General features: G+C 43.1%; 1 protein-coding gene across 3 annotated transcripts in view; it reads left to right on the top strand.

The window, feature by feature from the left end:
* The window catches only part of DSP (desmoplakin), a 40,015-nt gene extending 29,945 nt beyond the window's left edge, over positions 1-10,070 (top strand). The window contains exons 21-24 of one of the 3 annotated variants that reach the window (XM_014940899.1): positions 663-770; positions 1,398-1,496; positions 2,342-4,633; positions 6,194-10,070. In XM_014940899.1, the coding sequence (XP_014796385.1) occupies positions 663-770; positions 1,398-1,496; positions 2,342-4,633; positions 6,194-9,388 (5,694 nt within the window). In that variant the 3' untranslated portion in view covers positions 9,389-10,070. The remainder of the gene's footprint in view (positions 1-662; positions 771-1,397; positions 1,497-2,341; positions 4,634-6,193) is intronic. The other 2 variants (XM_014940901.1, XM_014940900.1) reach the window with 2 other exon arrangements.
* Positions 10,071-14,085: the final 4,015 nt, after the last annotated feature.

Raw genomic sequence — 14,085 nt, forward strand, 5'->3', positions numbered from 1 at the left:
TTAAAAAAAAAAAAAAAAAAAAAGAGAGAGAAAGGAGTAGAGAACAAACAGATTGGTAGCTTAGGAATTAGGTCTGATTAGGATCTGGTCTAGGAAGCAAGACAAATGCAGATTGGCAGGAGGAATGGTGTGCAATAGCGATGAAAACCAAGAAGATATACAGGGAATGGTTTTGTGGGCTTTGCAGTTTTGTCACTTTTATATCTGTGCTTTCTCTGGCTCAATTGTACTCTCTGTGACAAAGATCTTGCTGTATATGTGGTGTGGTGTATGTGATATGAAAGAGATACAGAGGCAGTTATTTCTGATGAAGTTTTGGTTGATAACAGTACCTAGACCAGTTGATCCCATGAATCTTTTTCACCTCAGGTTAGCCCTCAGCTAACCGAAACATGTATCTTCCCTTTTTTTTTCTCTTTTTCCCTTTGTGATTCTCCTATGTGAGTCTCCACTTGAGAGATGAGATTCTGTTTATGGTAGAGGATCATCCATACGTGGCCAGAGATATAAACAAGGGAAAATGTAGCTTTTTATTAAAAAAACCCCAACAAACCACAAACAAAACAACCCCAAAAGTTTATTTACATTTTGGGAAATCCAGATGCCCAGAGAGTTCCTTGGCAGTTGCTACATGGGTCTTACCTTTCTCTGTTGCTTTACAGGATTATGAACTACAGGTTGCTTCCTACAGCTCCGGATTAGAAACATTGCTCAACATACCTATCAAGAAGTGTGTGGTTCAGTCTCCTGCAGTGCTGATTCTGCAAGAGGTATCTTTCTTTCCTCCCTATTAATCTTTAGAAAATATTTGTCCGTGTGAGCCACTGTGAGTCATATCCAGCTGTATTCTAATAATTACTGCTGGCATTGGAAATGTGTACTAAGCATGTAAGCACAAGGAATTAGTGCAGAATAGTCACTGTGCTGTAAAATCATACTTGGGCTCATTTAGACAGTAGATTAGCCCTCAGGAATTTACCTCATTCCTATTCAATGTCCATTGCATGCATATTGTGAGAAAGTAAGATCCATGCCCCAAGTGGTTCAGTCGCTTTCAACCTGGGAATTAACCACTATTAAAAGTTTACCTTGGGTTGCTTGTGACTGTCAGGCAGGAAGAGCATGATGAACCAGGGGATGAAGCCTTGGGTTTAGTATCGCAGCAGCCGTGGGGGAAAATAATCTTGAAAAAGAAGGTGTGGGTTTATCAGAAGGGAGAATTTATGCATTTGGGGTCCCCAGAAAGTCACGTGAACTTGTGAGGAGGAGAATTTCTTTTTACTTTGTCAAGTCATGTTTTCTCAAGTGGATTGGAATCCTTTAAATGAGCTGAGACACAGGTATCTTCATATCTAACTCTGTAGTACAAGTGGCTAACAATTGTCTTTCTTTTCAAGGCTAGCGAGGCTCATTCTCGCTACATAGAACTTCTTACAAGATCAGGAGATTATTACAGATTCTTAAGTGAAATGTTAAAGAGCATGGAGGACTTGAAGGTAATCTGACTCTTTTATTTTCATTACCTTTTATTTTTATCACCGGTTAGCAAATTATCACTGCTCAAAGACTTTCTGTTTCAGTGCAGTGCAAAACAGCCCACAAAACTAAATCCTGAGCTCAGTGGTGTGCCGTGAAGGAGGCATATAAGCAGTTTCATGCATCTTTTGTCAAAGAGTACAGTATCTTGCAAAGTTACCTCCAAGGTTATGTGGGAGGTGGAGAGCATTAGGCTTCTTGGCAATTAGGAGGTGCTCATCAAAGCATGTAAGAGGCCCTTCTATGTCCATTGGGACCTTGACCTCAGTGACAGTACAGTTATTTCAGTGCTGAAAACTCAATTAACTCACAGTTAAGGGGCCACACCTCATTTCAGGCCATATGTACAGTGTTTCAAATGGAGTAACTCCTGATTTGATTCAGCTCAGTGGAAACAGAGAGGCCCATTTAAGAGGTCACATCTATGGAATGTGAATCACCTGTTTGAAAATTGTGGAGGTTCTAAATAAGGCTGTTTAATACTTTGGTGGCAAACTCGTGGTGCATCGGATTTTACTATCTGTATTGCATCTCTCCCCCTGCCATCAAGTACCATTTCCCCTCTGAAAGTCATTATGCTGAATTCTGAATAAGATTTGGCTCTGAATAATTAAGGATTTCAGAATTTGTCTTGATGACATTAAATAAGAAAGGATTTTGAGCTCTCATTGAAGCAGATTAAAAAATGCTTTGTAAGTTGTCAGTGTTACAAATGTATATTGTATTGCATGCAATGATTTTGAAACAGTTGTGACAAATGTTTATGTGGGGTTTTTTTGTTTGTTTTTCTGCTATTGTTTTGCAGATGAAAAACACCAAAATTGAACTCCTGGAAGAAGAGCTTAGGCTTGCCAGGGATTCAAATTCAGAGACAAGCAACAAACATAAATTCCTGGAGCAAAATCTGCAAAAGTATCAGATGGACATTTCTCAGCTCAAGGCGAAGCTGATGAGTTTGGAGGAAATGAAAAGACAAGCTGAAATGGATGGAAATTCTGCTAAGCAAAACCTGGACAAATGCTATGCCCAAATAAAGGATCTAAATGACAGAATAACCAGGCTGACTTATGAGACTGAAGATGAGAAAAGGAAAAGGAAGTTGCTGGAGGACAGATATGAGCAGCAGAAGAATGACTATGACCAGTTGCAGAAAACGAGACAAAACGAGAAAGACAGCCTTGGTTGGCAAAAGTTAGAGTCTGAGAAGGTCATCAAGGAGAAGGAGTACGAGATAGAAAGATTAAGGGTTCTTCTGCAGGACGAAGGCACACGGAAGAGGGAATATGAAAATGAGCTGGCTAAGGTAAGAAACCAGTTTAGCGAGGAGATGAGTAATTTAAAGAACAAGTATGAAACAGAAATTAATATTAAGAAGACCACAATCCAGCAGATAGCTGCACAGAAAGATGATGATGCAAAAGGCCTCAGAGCCCAAGTTGACAGACTGACAAGAGAAAACAGAGACCTTAAGGATGAGATTGTGCGGCTGAATGATGCCATTCTGCAAACCACAGATCAACGGAGGAGGGCAGAAGAAGATGCTCTTCAGCAGAAGGCTTGCAGTTCTGAGGTGTCACAGCAAAAGCACCAGTTAGAGCTGGAGCTGAAACAGATCATTCAGCTTCGTGGTGAAGACAACTCAAGGTACAAGCAGGCTCTTGAGGAGGCTGCCTCAACTATTCAGGATAAAACTAAGGAGCTGGAAAGGCTAAAGGTTCAGCTTCAGGAAGAGGCTAAAAGCCGATGGGAACTTGAGAATGAATTGGCTAAGGTAAGGAACAGTTATGATGAGGAAATAATTAGTTTAAAGAACAAATATGAAACTGAGATTAATATCACAAAGACCACAATTCACCAGGTCACCATGCAAAAGGAAGAGGACACAAATAATTATAGAACACAGCTTGATAATGCTATGAGAGAAAATAGAAATTTGTGTGAGGAAATTAGGAGACTGAAAAATACAATAAGTCAGACAACGGATAATCTACGGAAAATAGAAGAGAACGCTCAGCAGCAGAAGGCAGCTGGCTCAGAGCTTTCTCAGAAGAAACAGCAGCTGGAGATTGAGCTAAAACAAGTTATTCAGAGGCACTCTGATGAAAGCATGCGGTACAAGCAGTCACTTGATGATGCTTCCAAGACCATTAAGGAAAGAAACAAAGAGATCGAAAGGCTGAGAAAGTTGTTGGATGTAGAAACAAGTCAGAGGAAAGAACTAGAGGATGAGAACAGTCAGTTAAAGAGAGTCCAGTTTGACCTGCAGAAAGCAAACACAACTGCTACAGAGACAATTAACAAGCTGAGGATCCAAGAGCAGGAACTGGCCAGACTGAAAATTGACTATGAAAGAGTTTCACAAGAGAAAAAAGGGAGGGATCAAGAAAGTGCAAAGTTCCAGAGCACTATAAAAGACTTGCAGATCCAGAAACATAAGCTGGAGGAAGAACTTTGCAGGCAGAATAAAAATTTAATGGAGGAGACGTCCAGGAGGAAGAAACTGGAGGAGGAAACAGAAGGCATGAGGAGATCTCTCAGAGACCAATCGGTTAAAATAACTAATCTCACACAGCAGATAGAGGAAGTATCTATTGTAAAGAAGAGAAATGAAGATGACCTTAGACACCAAAGAGAAGTATTAGATGGTCATGTGAGAGAGAAGCAGAGATACATGGAGGAGATAAGAAAATACACGTCTGATATTGAGACTTTACGCCGTCAGTTGGTCCAAGAGCAGGAGCAATTAAAACAGGCTCACCTACGATATGAGCACTTACAGAAATCCTCTGAGGAGAAAAGCAAAAACTTGAATGAGTGCAAAATAGAAATTGAAAGGCTTCAGTCTCTCACCGAGAACCTTACCAAGGAACACTTGTTGCTGGAGGAAGAGCTACGAAATGTTAGATTGGAGTACGATGACCTCAGAATGGTCAGAAGTGAAGTTGATGAGAAAAATACTGCCATTGCTGAACTAAAGAATCAGCTTCAGACAAGCAGCAAGCAAACCCTGGAACTTCAGGGGTTGATTAATGATTTACAGAAAGAAAGGGAAAAATTGAGACAGGAAATTGAAAAATTCCAAAAGCAAGCTCTAGAGGTATTCACACATATTTTGATCCCAGTTTTACTGTCTCTCAGATATATAATTAATTGCAGTGTCCATTTGAATCAACTTAATTCAGACTTTCCTGTTTAAGTTCACTGTACTTGTGACTAATATCCCCTTCATGGCCCTTTCCCTTGCTCATTTTTAAACAAAAATGGCAGGATTTGGCCACTTTCTTAGACTCTTTACTCCCTGGGAGCGGTGCTAGGGAGCCATAAGCAGTCTTACTGTCTAGCTGAGCCTTGCCCTCAGCCCTTGCCTCAGGAGAAACTCTGGGTCTGTGCCAGTCTCTACCAAATCATCCTAGGGGAAGGTGAGAGTACATGGAGTACCACTGTGCTTTAGCTGTACCCTGCTGGCTGTGCACTTCCCCAGGCTGTGTCAGCCAGGATGGGCTAAAGCAGTCCTTTGAGCCTGACCTGGGTGCTATCATGAACTAAACCAGGTAAAAACCCCAGAAATAACAAGCTGTCAAAGTGCTGCTTACCTGGGTAAAGTGTTGACTACAAGTGAGGATTAAAGATGATGATGTCAGCTGTACCTAAGGTACTTAAAGACTACATTTCATTGGCTGCTTTGGGGATTTGTATTACAAAGTCACTAAGGGCATTTGCAAATTTTACAACTGGCCCTTACTTCTTAAATTTAAGACAACTTAAGAAAACTTGTTTTTGGTATTTCATTCTCCTGCCTGTTTTCTTGTCCAAAGACCTACTGTTTAAATATATACAAGTGAGCACTTGTATATATTTGTGAATATGTGAAAACATTTCTTTGCTGTTTCCTATACTTGCCCGTTATATTTCTTTTCTGATTCCTATTCGCAGCTATTCTTTCCTTTATTGAGTTTTTCTTTACTTTAAAAATCTTAATACTAATTTCTCAAAAATATTAACATTTAGGATTAGCTGACATCTATGCATATTTATATGCATGTATTACAAATACATAAACTTGCATTCTGTTTAATATGGGCTGTATGCAAATGTGCATGCTTGTAGGTGTTTGTGTATATGTATACATGTGAAGATATTAAGTGAATTAAAAATTAAAGCAACACAAGTAGAATTGTTTGGAGCAACATGTGAAACTAATAGGAAAGTGAAAAATGAGTCGTGTATTTCCTTTTTATCCACATATAACCAGTCCTTAGCTGATACAAATTCTCCCAGGTTAGTAGGACAATGCCAGGGTACATCTGCTGAGCATCAGACTCTTAATGAGTCTTGAATGCTCTGGGTATACGTAGGTTTACTATGAGAATTATTAAAAAGCTATAAAGAGCTAAATAAATCAGCAGAAAATCAAGGCTATGTATAATGGAATGGAGTCTCCAGTGACACTAGAGACACTGTTGGTGAAGCAACAATGTACCTTCACTGGTTTATGTGGATCCATGGTCTGGGTAAGGCACTGCTGTGACTGGAATGTTTTCCAGTGGATGCATGCTGCAGGTTAAATGACAGGCTGAAGAGCGTTGTAAGTGGAGAGCGTAACTAACCAGCATGAACTCTAACCATTCTCTCTTGGTTTATTTCTCTGAAATTGTAGGCATCCAATAGGATTCAAGAATCCAAAAATCAATATAGTCACATTATGCAAGAAAGAGAAACCTTGCTGATAAAAATGAGTGCTTTGGAGCAAGACAAAGCCAGGCTGCAGAGGTTGGAAGAGGAGCTGAACCGTTTGAAAGTTACCCTGGAATCAGAGTCTCGTGTGAAGCAACGCCTGGAAAGTGAGAAGCAACAAATCCTGAATGACCTCAATCAGTGGAAGAGCCAGCACTCCCGGACAGAGGAATCCATAAGGAAGATCCAGTGTGAGAGAGAGAAGAGCGAGAGGGAGAAGAACACCCTGAGGAGTGAGATTGAAAGGCTGCAGATGGAGATCAAACGGATTGAGGAGAGGTATCGGTGCCGACTGGAAGAGACTGCTGTCAAAAACCAGTCAGAGTTAGAATCTGAGCGTCTCAGGCTGCAAAGAGAAATTGAGAAACTCAAGCAACGCCCATACGGGTCCCACAGATCCACACAGACTGAGGAAGACTTCTGTATTGATGCCTCCAAGTTGCTGTTCAGTGGGCTGCGGAAGAAGATTACAGCAATGCAGCTGTACGAGTGTCAACTGATAGACAAGCTCACGCTGGATAAGCTGCTGAAGGGGCAGAGGTCAGTGGAAGAAGTCGCGGCTGACATTGAACCCTACCTCAAAGGGGCAGGTGCTATTGCAGGGGTCTCTCTTTCACCCAGACAGAAGTACTCCTTTGTTGAGGCCAAACGGAATCAGCTGCTGACAGCGGAAAACGCAGTCCTGCTCTTAGAAGCCCAGGCAGCGACAGGAGGCGTGATAGACCCACACCGAAATGAGATATTAACTGTAGACAGTGCTATTGCCAGAGATCTGATCGAGTTTGATGACAGAGAACAAATCTACACAGCAGAAAAGGCTATTACAGGATTTAAAGATCCTTTCTCGGGCAAAACCGTGCCGGTATCCGAAGCTATCAAGAAAAACCTGGTTGACAGAGAAACTGGGATTCGTCTGCTTGAAGCCCAACTGGCTGTAGGAGGGATTGTTGATCCTGTCAACAGTGTTTTCCTACCCAAAGATGTAGCTTTATCTCGTGGGCTGATTGACAAAGACCTGTACCGGATCCTAAACAACTGCCAAGGCACTACAAAGAACTTCATTGATCCCACCACCAAAAAGGCAGTCACATACATGCAGCTAAAAGAAAAATGTAGGATTGAGCCTCACACTGGTCTGCTCCTACTCCCAGTGCAGAAGAGGAGTATGTCATTCCAAGGAATCAGGCAGCCTGTCTCAGCAGATGCACTGCTTGAGGCTGGAATTATTAAGGAATCCACAAGGAACGACTTGGAAAGAGGTGCGATTACAGTGGAAGAAGTGAGTGAGAGAATTATTGATTTCCTTCAGGGCTCTAGCTGTATTGCAGGTATCTACAACGAGGCTACTAAAGAGAAACTTGGCATTTACCAGGCTATGAAGATAGGTTTGGTGAGACCGGGGACAGCCCTTGAGCTCCTGGAAGCCCAGGCAGCCACAGGGTTCATAGTGGATCCTGTCAGCAACGTGAGGCTGCCCGTTGAGGAAGCTTACAAAAGAGGCCTTGTTGGAATTGAATTTAAAGAGAAACTTCTCTCTGCTGAAAGAGCTGTCACTGGGTACAAAGACCCAGAAACTGGAAACATCATTTCTCTGTTTCAAGCCATGAACAAAGAGCTCATAGAGAGAGGCCATGGCATTCGTTTGCTGGAGGCCCAGATTGCTACTGGAGGAATCATTGACCCCAAAGAGAGCTACCGTTTGCCAGTAGAGACGGCCTACAAGCGTGGCTACTTCAATGAAGAGCTCAACCTGATCCTTAGCGATCCAAGTGATGACACCAAAGGGTTCTTTGATCCCAACACAGAGGAGAACTTGACCTACTTGCAGCTGAAAGAAAGATGCATAAAGGATGATGCGACAGGGCTCTGCCTTCTGCCTCTGAGAGAGAAGAAGAAGGTGGTGCACACCTCGCAGAAGAACACCCTGAGGAAGCGCCGGGTTGTCATTGTAGATCCAGAAACAAACAGGGAAATGTCCGTGCAGGAGGCGTACAGCAAAGGCCTCATAGATTATGACACTTACACAGAACTAGCTGAACAGGAGTGTGAGTGGGAAGAAATAACTATTACAGGATCAGATGGTAGCAGTAGAGTAGTCCTTGTTGACCGAAAAACAGGTAGCCAGTATGACATCCAAGATGCTATTGATAAAGGTCTGGTTGAGAGGAAGTTTTTTGACCAGTACCGATCTGGCAGTTTAAGCCTGACACAGTTTGCAGACATGATCTCCTGCCGTAACGGCACCGATGAGGTGTTTCGGCACGAGTCGGTGACTCGGTCTCCCACGGTGCTGAGTGTCAGGAGTTCTTCCTCTCTGATCAGGAGCGGTTCTTTCTCAGAGACCCCAGAGGAGTGCAGTCCCATCGCAGCCATATTTGACACAGAAAACTTGGAGAAAATCTCCATTTCAGAAGCCATACAGCGGGGCATTGTGGATAGCATCACCGGGCAACGGTTGCTTGAAGCCCAGGCCTGCACAGGGGGCATAATATGCCCTACCACCGGCCAGAGGCTTTCGCTTCAGGAAGCTGCTGGTCAAGGCATCATTGATCAGGATATGGCCACACGTCTCAAACCAGCCCAGAAGGCCTTCATAGGGTTCGAAGGCATAAAGGGTGGACGCAAGAGGATGTCAGCAGCTGAGGCAGTGAAGGAAAAATGGTTGCCTTACGAGGCTGGGCAGCGGTTCCTTGAGTTCCAGTACCTCACTGGAGGTCTCGTGGACCCAGAAGTGCGTGGAAGAATAAGTACTGAAGAAGCCATTAGGAATGGATTGATTGATGGTCGTGCTGCCCAGAAATTGCAAGACACGAACAGCTACCCCAAAATTCTGACCTGTCCCAAGACCAAACTGAAAATATCCTACAAAGATGCAATGAATCGGTCAATGGTAGAAGACATCACCGGCCTCAAGCTCTTGGAAGCAGCCTCTGTTTCATCTAAAGGCATATCCAGTCCCTACAATGTCTCCTCAGCACCCGGCTCTCGCTCTGGCTCTCGCTCTGGCTCACGTTCAGGCTCACGCAGTGGGTCTAGGAGGGGAAGTTTTGATGCATCAGCAACCTCTTCATATTCTTACTCATACTCAACCTTCAGCAGTGGGTCTATTGGGCGCTAATAACAAGTGAGGGAATGTGTCTGCATTTTAATGTTGTTTAGATTATTCTACATCCCCTTTCCTGGAAAAAACCCCAACAACAAAGCAACCCAAAGCAAAACCCTTAAGTCTTTTCTGGGTGTGTTCAGTTTCTCTTCTGAAAAAGCTGTAAAATGCTTGAGTGCAAATTTATGGAATATAAATTAGGGGATGCAAGAAGTCATATTTGTGCATTTTGAGTTTCGGTTCCCATTTCCTTTTACTGTTTGGATTTTAGTTGGTCTCTGTATATTTTAAATACTCTGTCGTATGCCTTCTCCTGGTATCTGTAACTGTCAACCCATAAGCTGATAACTGAGGTTTGAAAGTCTTGCAGTAGTTAATTTTTTTTCCACATACACCTTTTCTCAATTTGCTATTATGAAGAAAAAAATACTAACAATCTGGACAGAAAATGCCTTTAATATCGGTTTAGAATCTATACTATATCATGAAAAACTCTGTCTTCCAGATGGTATATTTCTCTATTTTCTTAAGTATAACTTGGTGAATATAAAGGGCTATTATTAGGCTGGGCTTTTGTTTTCCTGTTACCCATATATATTTTCTATTGTTTTGCTTGATTTCCATGTAACGAAAAAAACAACAACCAACTGCACCAAGTGAGCTATTCTGGGCAATAAACTTTCCAAGTTTTAAAGTATTTGTTGTGTGCTTATTAAATTTATCTATGGATGTTCTTGGAGGTACAGGTTAGAGAAAGAATCATTTACAAAAAGTAACAAGCACTAACTTTTTCATAAAAATAGTGTACAGGCACATTATTTTTCATGATGCTGATCCATCATTTTTATGAATGTGGACTCTGATTCTGCATTTTGAGTAGGAAAATGAAGGTTGTACCAGTAATGGAAACTATGTCCCTAAAAGCAGAAGGCCAGTTTTCACAGTTGGTTATAGACTTGATGATGACTAGGAGCATATTTCTTCTGCTCGTGAAGCAGCCCATTGTCTCTGCAGCTACAAGGGACTGAGTCAGATTCTCCTTTACGGATCAGTGTAACTTTGGACAATGAGCAGAACAAAAATATAGTGACAGGGCTTAGCCAACCAGTATGGTGGCACAAAACCTGAACAATCACCTCCTGTAATGTCCTCCCACCTCTTCTGCTGGCTCCTGAAAGCCTATTTTGAGAAAATAGTCTGAGTTTGCATGATGCCTTGCTGTTGGTAGCTTACTGACTCCTTTAATTGAGCTGAGAAACCAGAGCAGGACTAAGTGATCCCAAGATTAGAGGACACAACAGGGTTTGAAACCACTTCAGCTGCCACTGATGTTCTTCAGCCACAGCAGAAAATGATTTGTGTACATTAAGACCATCCTGTCCTCTCCCATTTGCCACCCAGTGCAGGTGTCTCTGGGTGGGCATTGTGTTATTAGCAGGGTGATTACTTACAAGAATCTACTATGGTTTTAGACAGTTGCTAGTACAGAGCTTTAATGAAAAAACCTATTTGCCTGTACCCGAAATAAATTCTTCCTGTAAGTAGTTGAAAGTGTTGCCTGAAGCACGTACCTGCTTTTAGCCATGTACCATGTAGGAACTCCACCTCTCTCTGAATTTTATCAGTTGCTACAGGTAGAAAGAGGCTGATAGGCACAAATGCTAATTGCTGTTAATGATGCTGCCTCATTTTTGTAGCATGTTCCTTTTCTGCAGGAAGGAAGAGCATGGGTTTTGATACCGCTGTCTCTGGCTAAAGGGTACCTTTTAGCCTGAAAAGCATTTCTGGTGTTTTCTGAAGCTGAGAGCTGTGTATAAAATCTCTGCCGTACACAAGGTGTCCTCGGTCACTGGACTAAGAAATTAAACGGGGTGGTACAAGTCAGTGGTAGAGACCTCTTAGAAAGGAGGTGAGAAAGTGCATCCCATCTCCGAGTAAACTCCACAGCATTGGGTGTTTCCCTCTGCAGCTGAAGTTCATTGCCTCTCCCCCTGTGGTAGTGCCCGAATGGCTTTCTGACTGCCAGAGAGACGCAGCCCTGGAAAAAACCTCACTGCGTTATTTAATCCCAAGCTGTTTCTGCAGTTCTTAAATGGCTAGAAGGTTCCTGGGCTCTACAGTAAAAGTTAAATTGGTCATTACTAAAGGCTGCTATTGGGTGCATGCGCCTCTGCCTGGGCTGAGGAATCTTGTGGACTCTTTGTGGTGGAATTGCCCCAGGATTGGCCTTGCTTTTTGCACAAGACATTCCCGACATCTCTGGTAGGTTGTTTAAAGCTCCATCTTTACACATTACCTTTTTTTAACTGCTGGATCTACCTTTTGTCTTACTGTGGTAGCCTAAATATAAGACTATCTCCCAGAAATGATGATGGTAACGTTGTTTTCTCCTTGCATATGCTCCAGCAGCATGTGGTAGCGTGACATTAGTCAGCAGTGGCCTTATTTGGCCAGAGATGTTTGGTGCAGCAGACACAGGTGCTCAGGGTTGGAGTAACAGCTGAGCCAGAGTAGGCAGCAGGTGGGGCAGGATCCTGATAACGTGGGCTGCTAAAGAGGTAAGGGGAGAGTTTTCCTCCAGTGTAAAAAGGTGCTGAGGAAGCAGCTTAAGGAAGAAGCTCCAGAGCTGAAGTTTGGTGGTCGCTATAGGGAGGTCAGCCAGTGGAGAGAGGCACTGCAGGTAAGTGCATCCAGAGGGCCAAGGTGTTTTGGAGTTGAGGAGAGTGGTTTTGTGGTAGTGCCTGGTGTTTGTGAGCTGAGAGAGCCCTGCCCGGGGTTTGAAGAGCAGGCAGGCCGTGGTCTGTTTTGGTGTGAGTGGTAGGGGCACAGAGGTGAGTGTGGGGCTGCTGCTGTGGGTTTGGGGCAGGAAGTTCATGGGGTCTGTAGCTCTTCTGCACCAAAGGTGAAATGAACCTTGTTCATACACCTTAAAAGAAAGGCTGGACACTTTGTATGATCTCTGCTGCTGAGACAGTAATTCCTTAATAATGAAAAGCCAGAATAAGCTTGTTGGTCCAGCCTGTGGCTGTGAGCACCTTCCCATGCGGGAGGTGTGCTGGGCGTAGCCATCACCCACCCTTGTGACTTGTAGTCAATCCTCTTATTTTGCTGCCTCCTGCTTCCTCCCCATGCCTTGGGATAGGTGGTGCTCACCCTCTTCAAGGGCAAATGGTTGCCCGATTGTGCTGACTTGGCTGCTCCAAGCTCCCCTGTGAATTGGGCTTTGGTCTGGACGGGATTGGAATTCACTTCAGAGATTTGGATGGACTGAGTTAATGGTCTTGATGTTGTGAATTTGTTGTCCTTCACCTTGAGGCTGGGAAATGACTCCTGCTTAGGGCCCAAGGTATATAAGGCACCATATGGCTCGCACAATGCAGTAGAGCTCAAGCCAGAGTTTTGTCTTATTTCTAAATACTAGAAATGTGCATGTGCCATGGATAATTAATAGTCTAGCCTTAGGGATAGGAAAGAGGGGTAGGGAGATCTACAGAATGGCAACGATATGACTTAGTGTAAAATTGTCTGAATTATTATTAAATTATAAGTATTTATGCAGAGGGTGGGTTTTGGTTGATCTTGGGGGGGGTTTAAAGTATTTATTCCAATTTCTATACATTCTTATAACATACATCTGGAAGAATCATTCACAGAAAATCTGGCTAAGGAAACCTAGGCTGTTCTGAGACAAGCAGAATTTACTTGTCATGTGTAACTCTTTCAGAATAATTCTGTTACTGAAAATACTTTTTTTACATACCCAGACAACTTGAGACCAATTCCTAGGCCCCTCAGGATGGGCTGTGTGTATGCTCTCTGCTTCTTTCTGACCTGTTTAGTGGTGTTTAGTGATAATGGACCTGTGGTTTGAGGTTAACTTCATGGGGTTTTGCCCTCACAGTTATATCAAATGCACAATTGGTAACTATATAACTGCATTCTATAATAAAGAAAAAGCAATATTTGGGTCTCCATTCATTATCTGTTGGACCCAGTTTCTACTTTAGGTTTTTTATCAGCAAAGTATTTTATTGTGGTGTTAATCCAGTGGGAGGCTCCACTAGGAGGGCTGAACCTCTATCTGTTAGTAAATCAGACATTGAAGATGCTGATCCCTCTGTAGATTCCTGTTCTGTTGGTTGGCTGGGAATGCACATGATGCAGTCCTTGGCTTCACACAGCCCAGGTGAACCAGGGAGTGCTGGGTGGCCAGCTTGTCGTGGGGGATATGTGTTTTGCCTGGCTGCTTATCTCAGGCAGCCACAGGATACCCAGGAGGTCTTGAAAAGGCAAAATGAGGCTCTATAAAGGGAATAAACTGGAAGTTGACTCCTCACTGTTCACTGCAAAGTCATCTGCTTGTGTTGCTCTGTCCAGGAGTGACTCCATGAGAAATGTTGAAAATTCACTAGTGTAAAATTTGAGCAGGATCTGAATCCTGCGTGTGCATCAGAGAAAATCAGTGTCATGAGCAAATGGTGAGGATTTGGAGGTCGGTGGGAACTGAGCAGCAAAGCACTGGGGAGGGACATGTCTTCTCTTAAATGCTGCACCCTTCTCATGCAAATGGACTAGGGGTCCTCATTGCTTACTCAGCATATGGCAAATTCTTAAATGAGGGTGGCTGAGTTACCTGGCGCTGAAAAAGCTGCTGGGAGACTGAGCAGCTTTCTCTCCCTTTCCCTCAATATGCCAACAGACACTCTTGTGCC

The sequence above is a fragment of the Calidris pugnax genome, unplaced genomic scaffold (genome assembly GCF_001431845.1).
Source record: "Calidris pugnax isolate Ruff unplaced genomic scaffold, ASM143184v1 scaffold8, whole genome shotgun sequence".
NCBI lineage: Eukaryota > Metazoa > Chordata > Aves > Charadriiformes > Scolopacidae > Calidris > Calidris pugnax.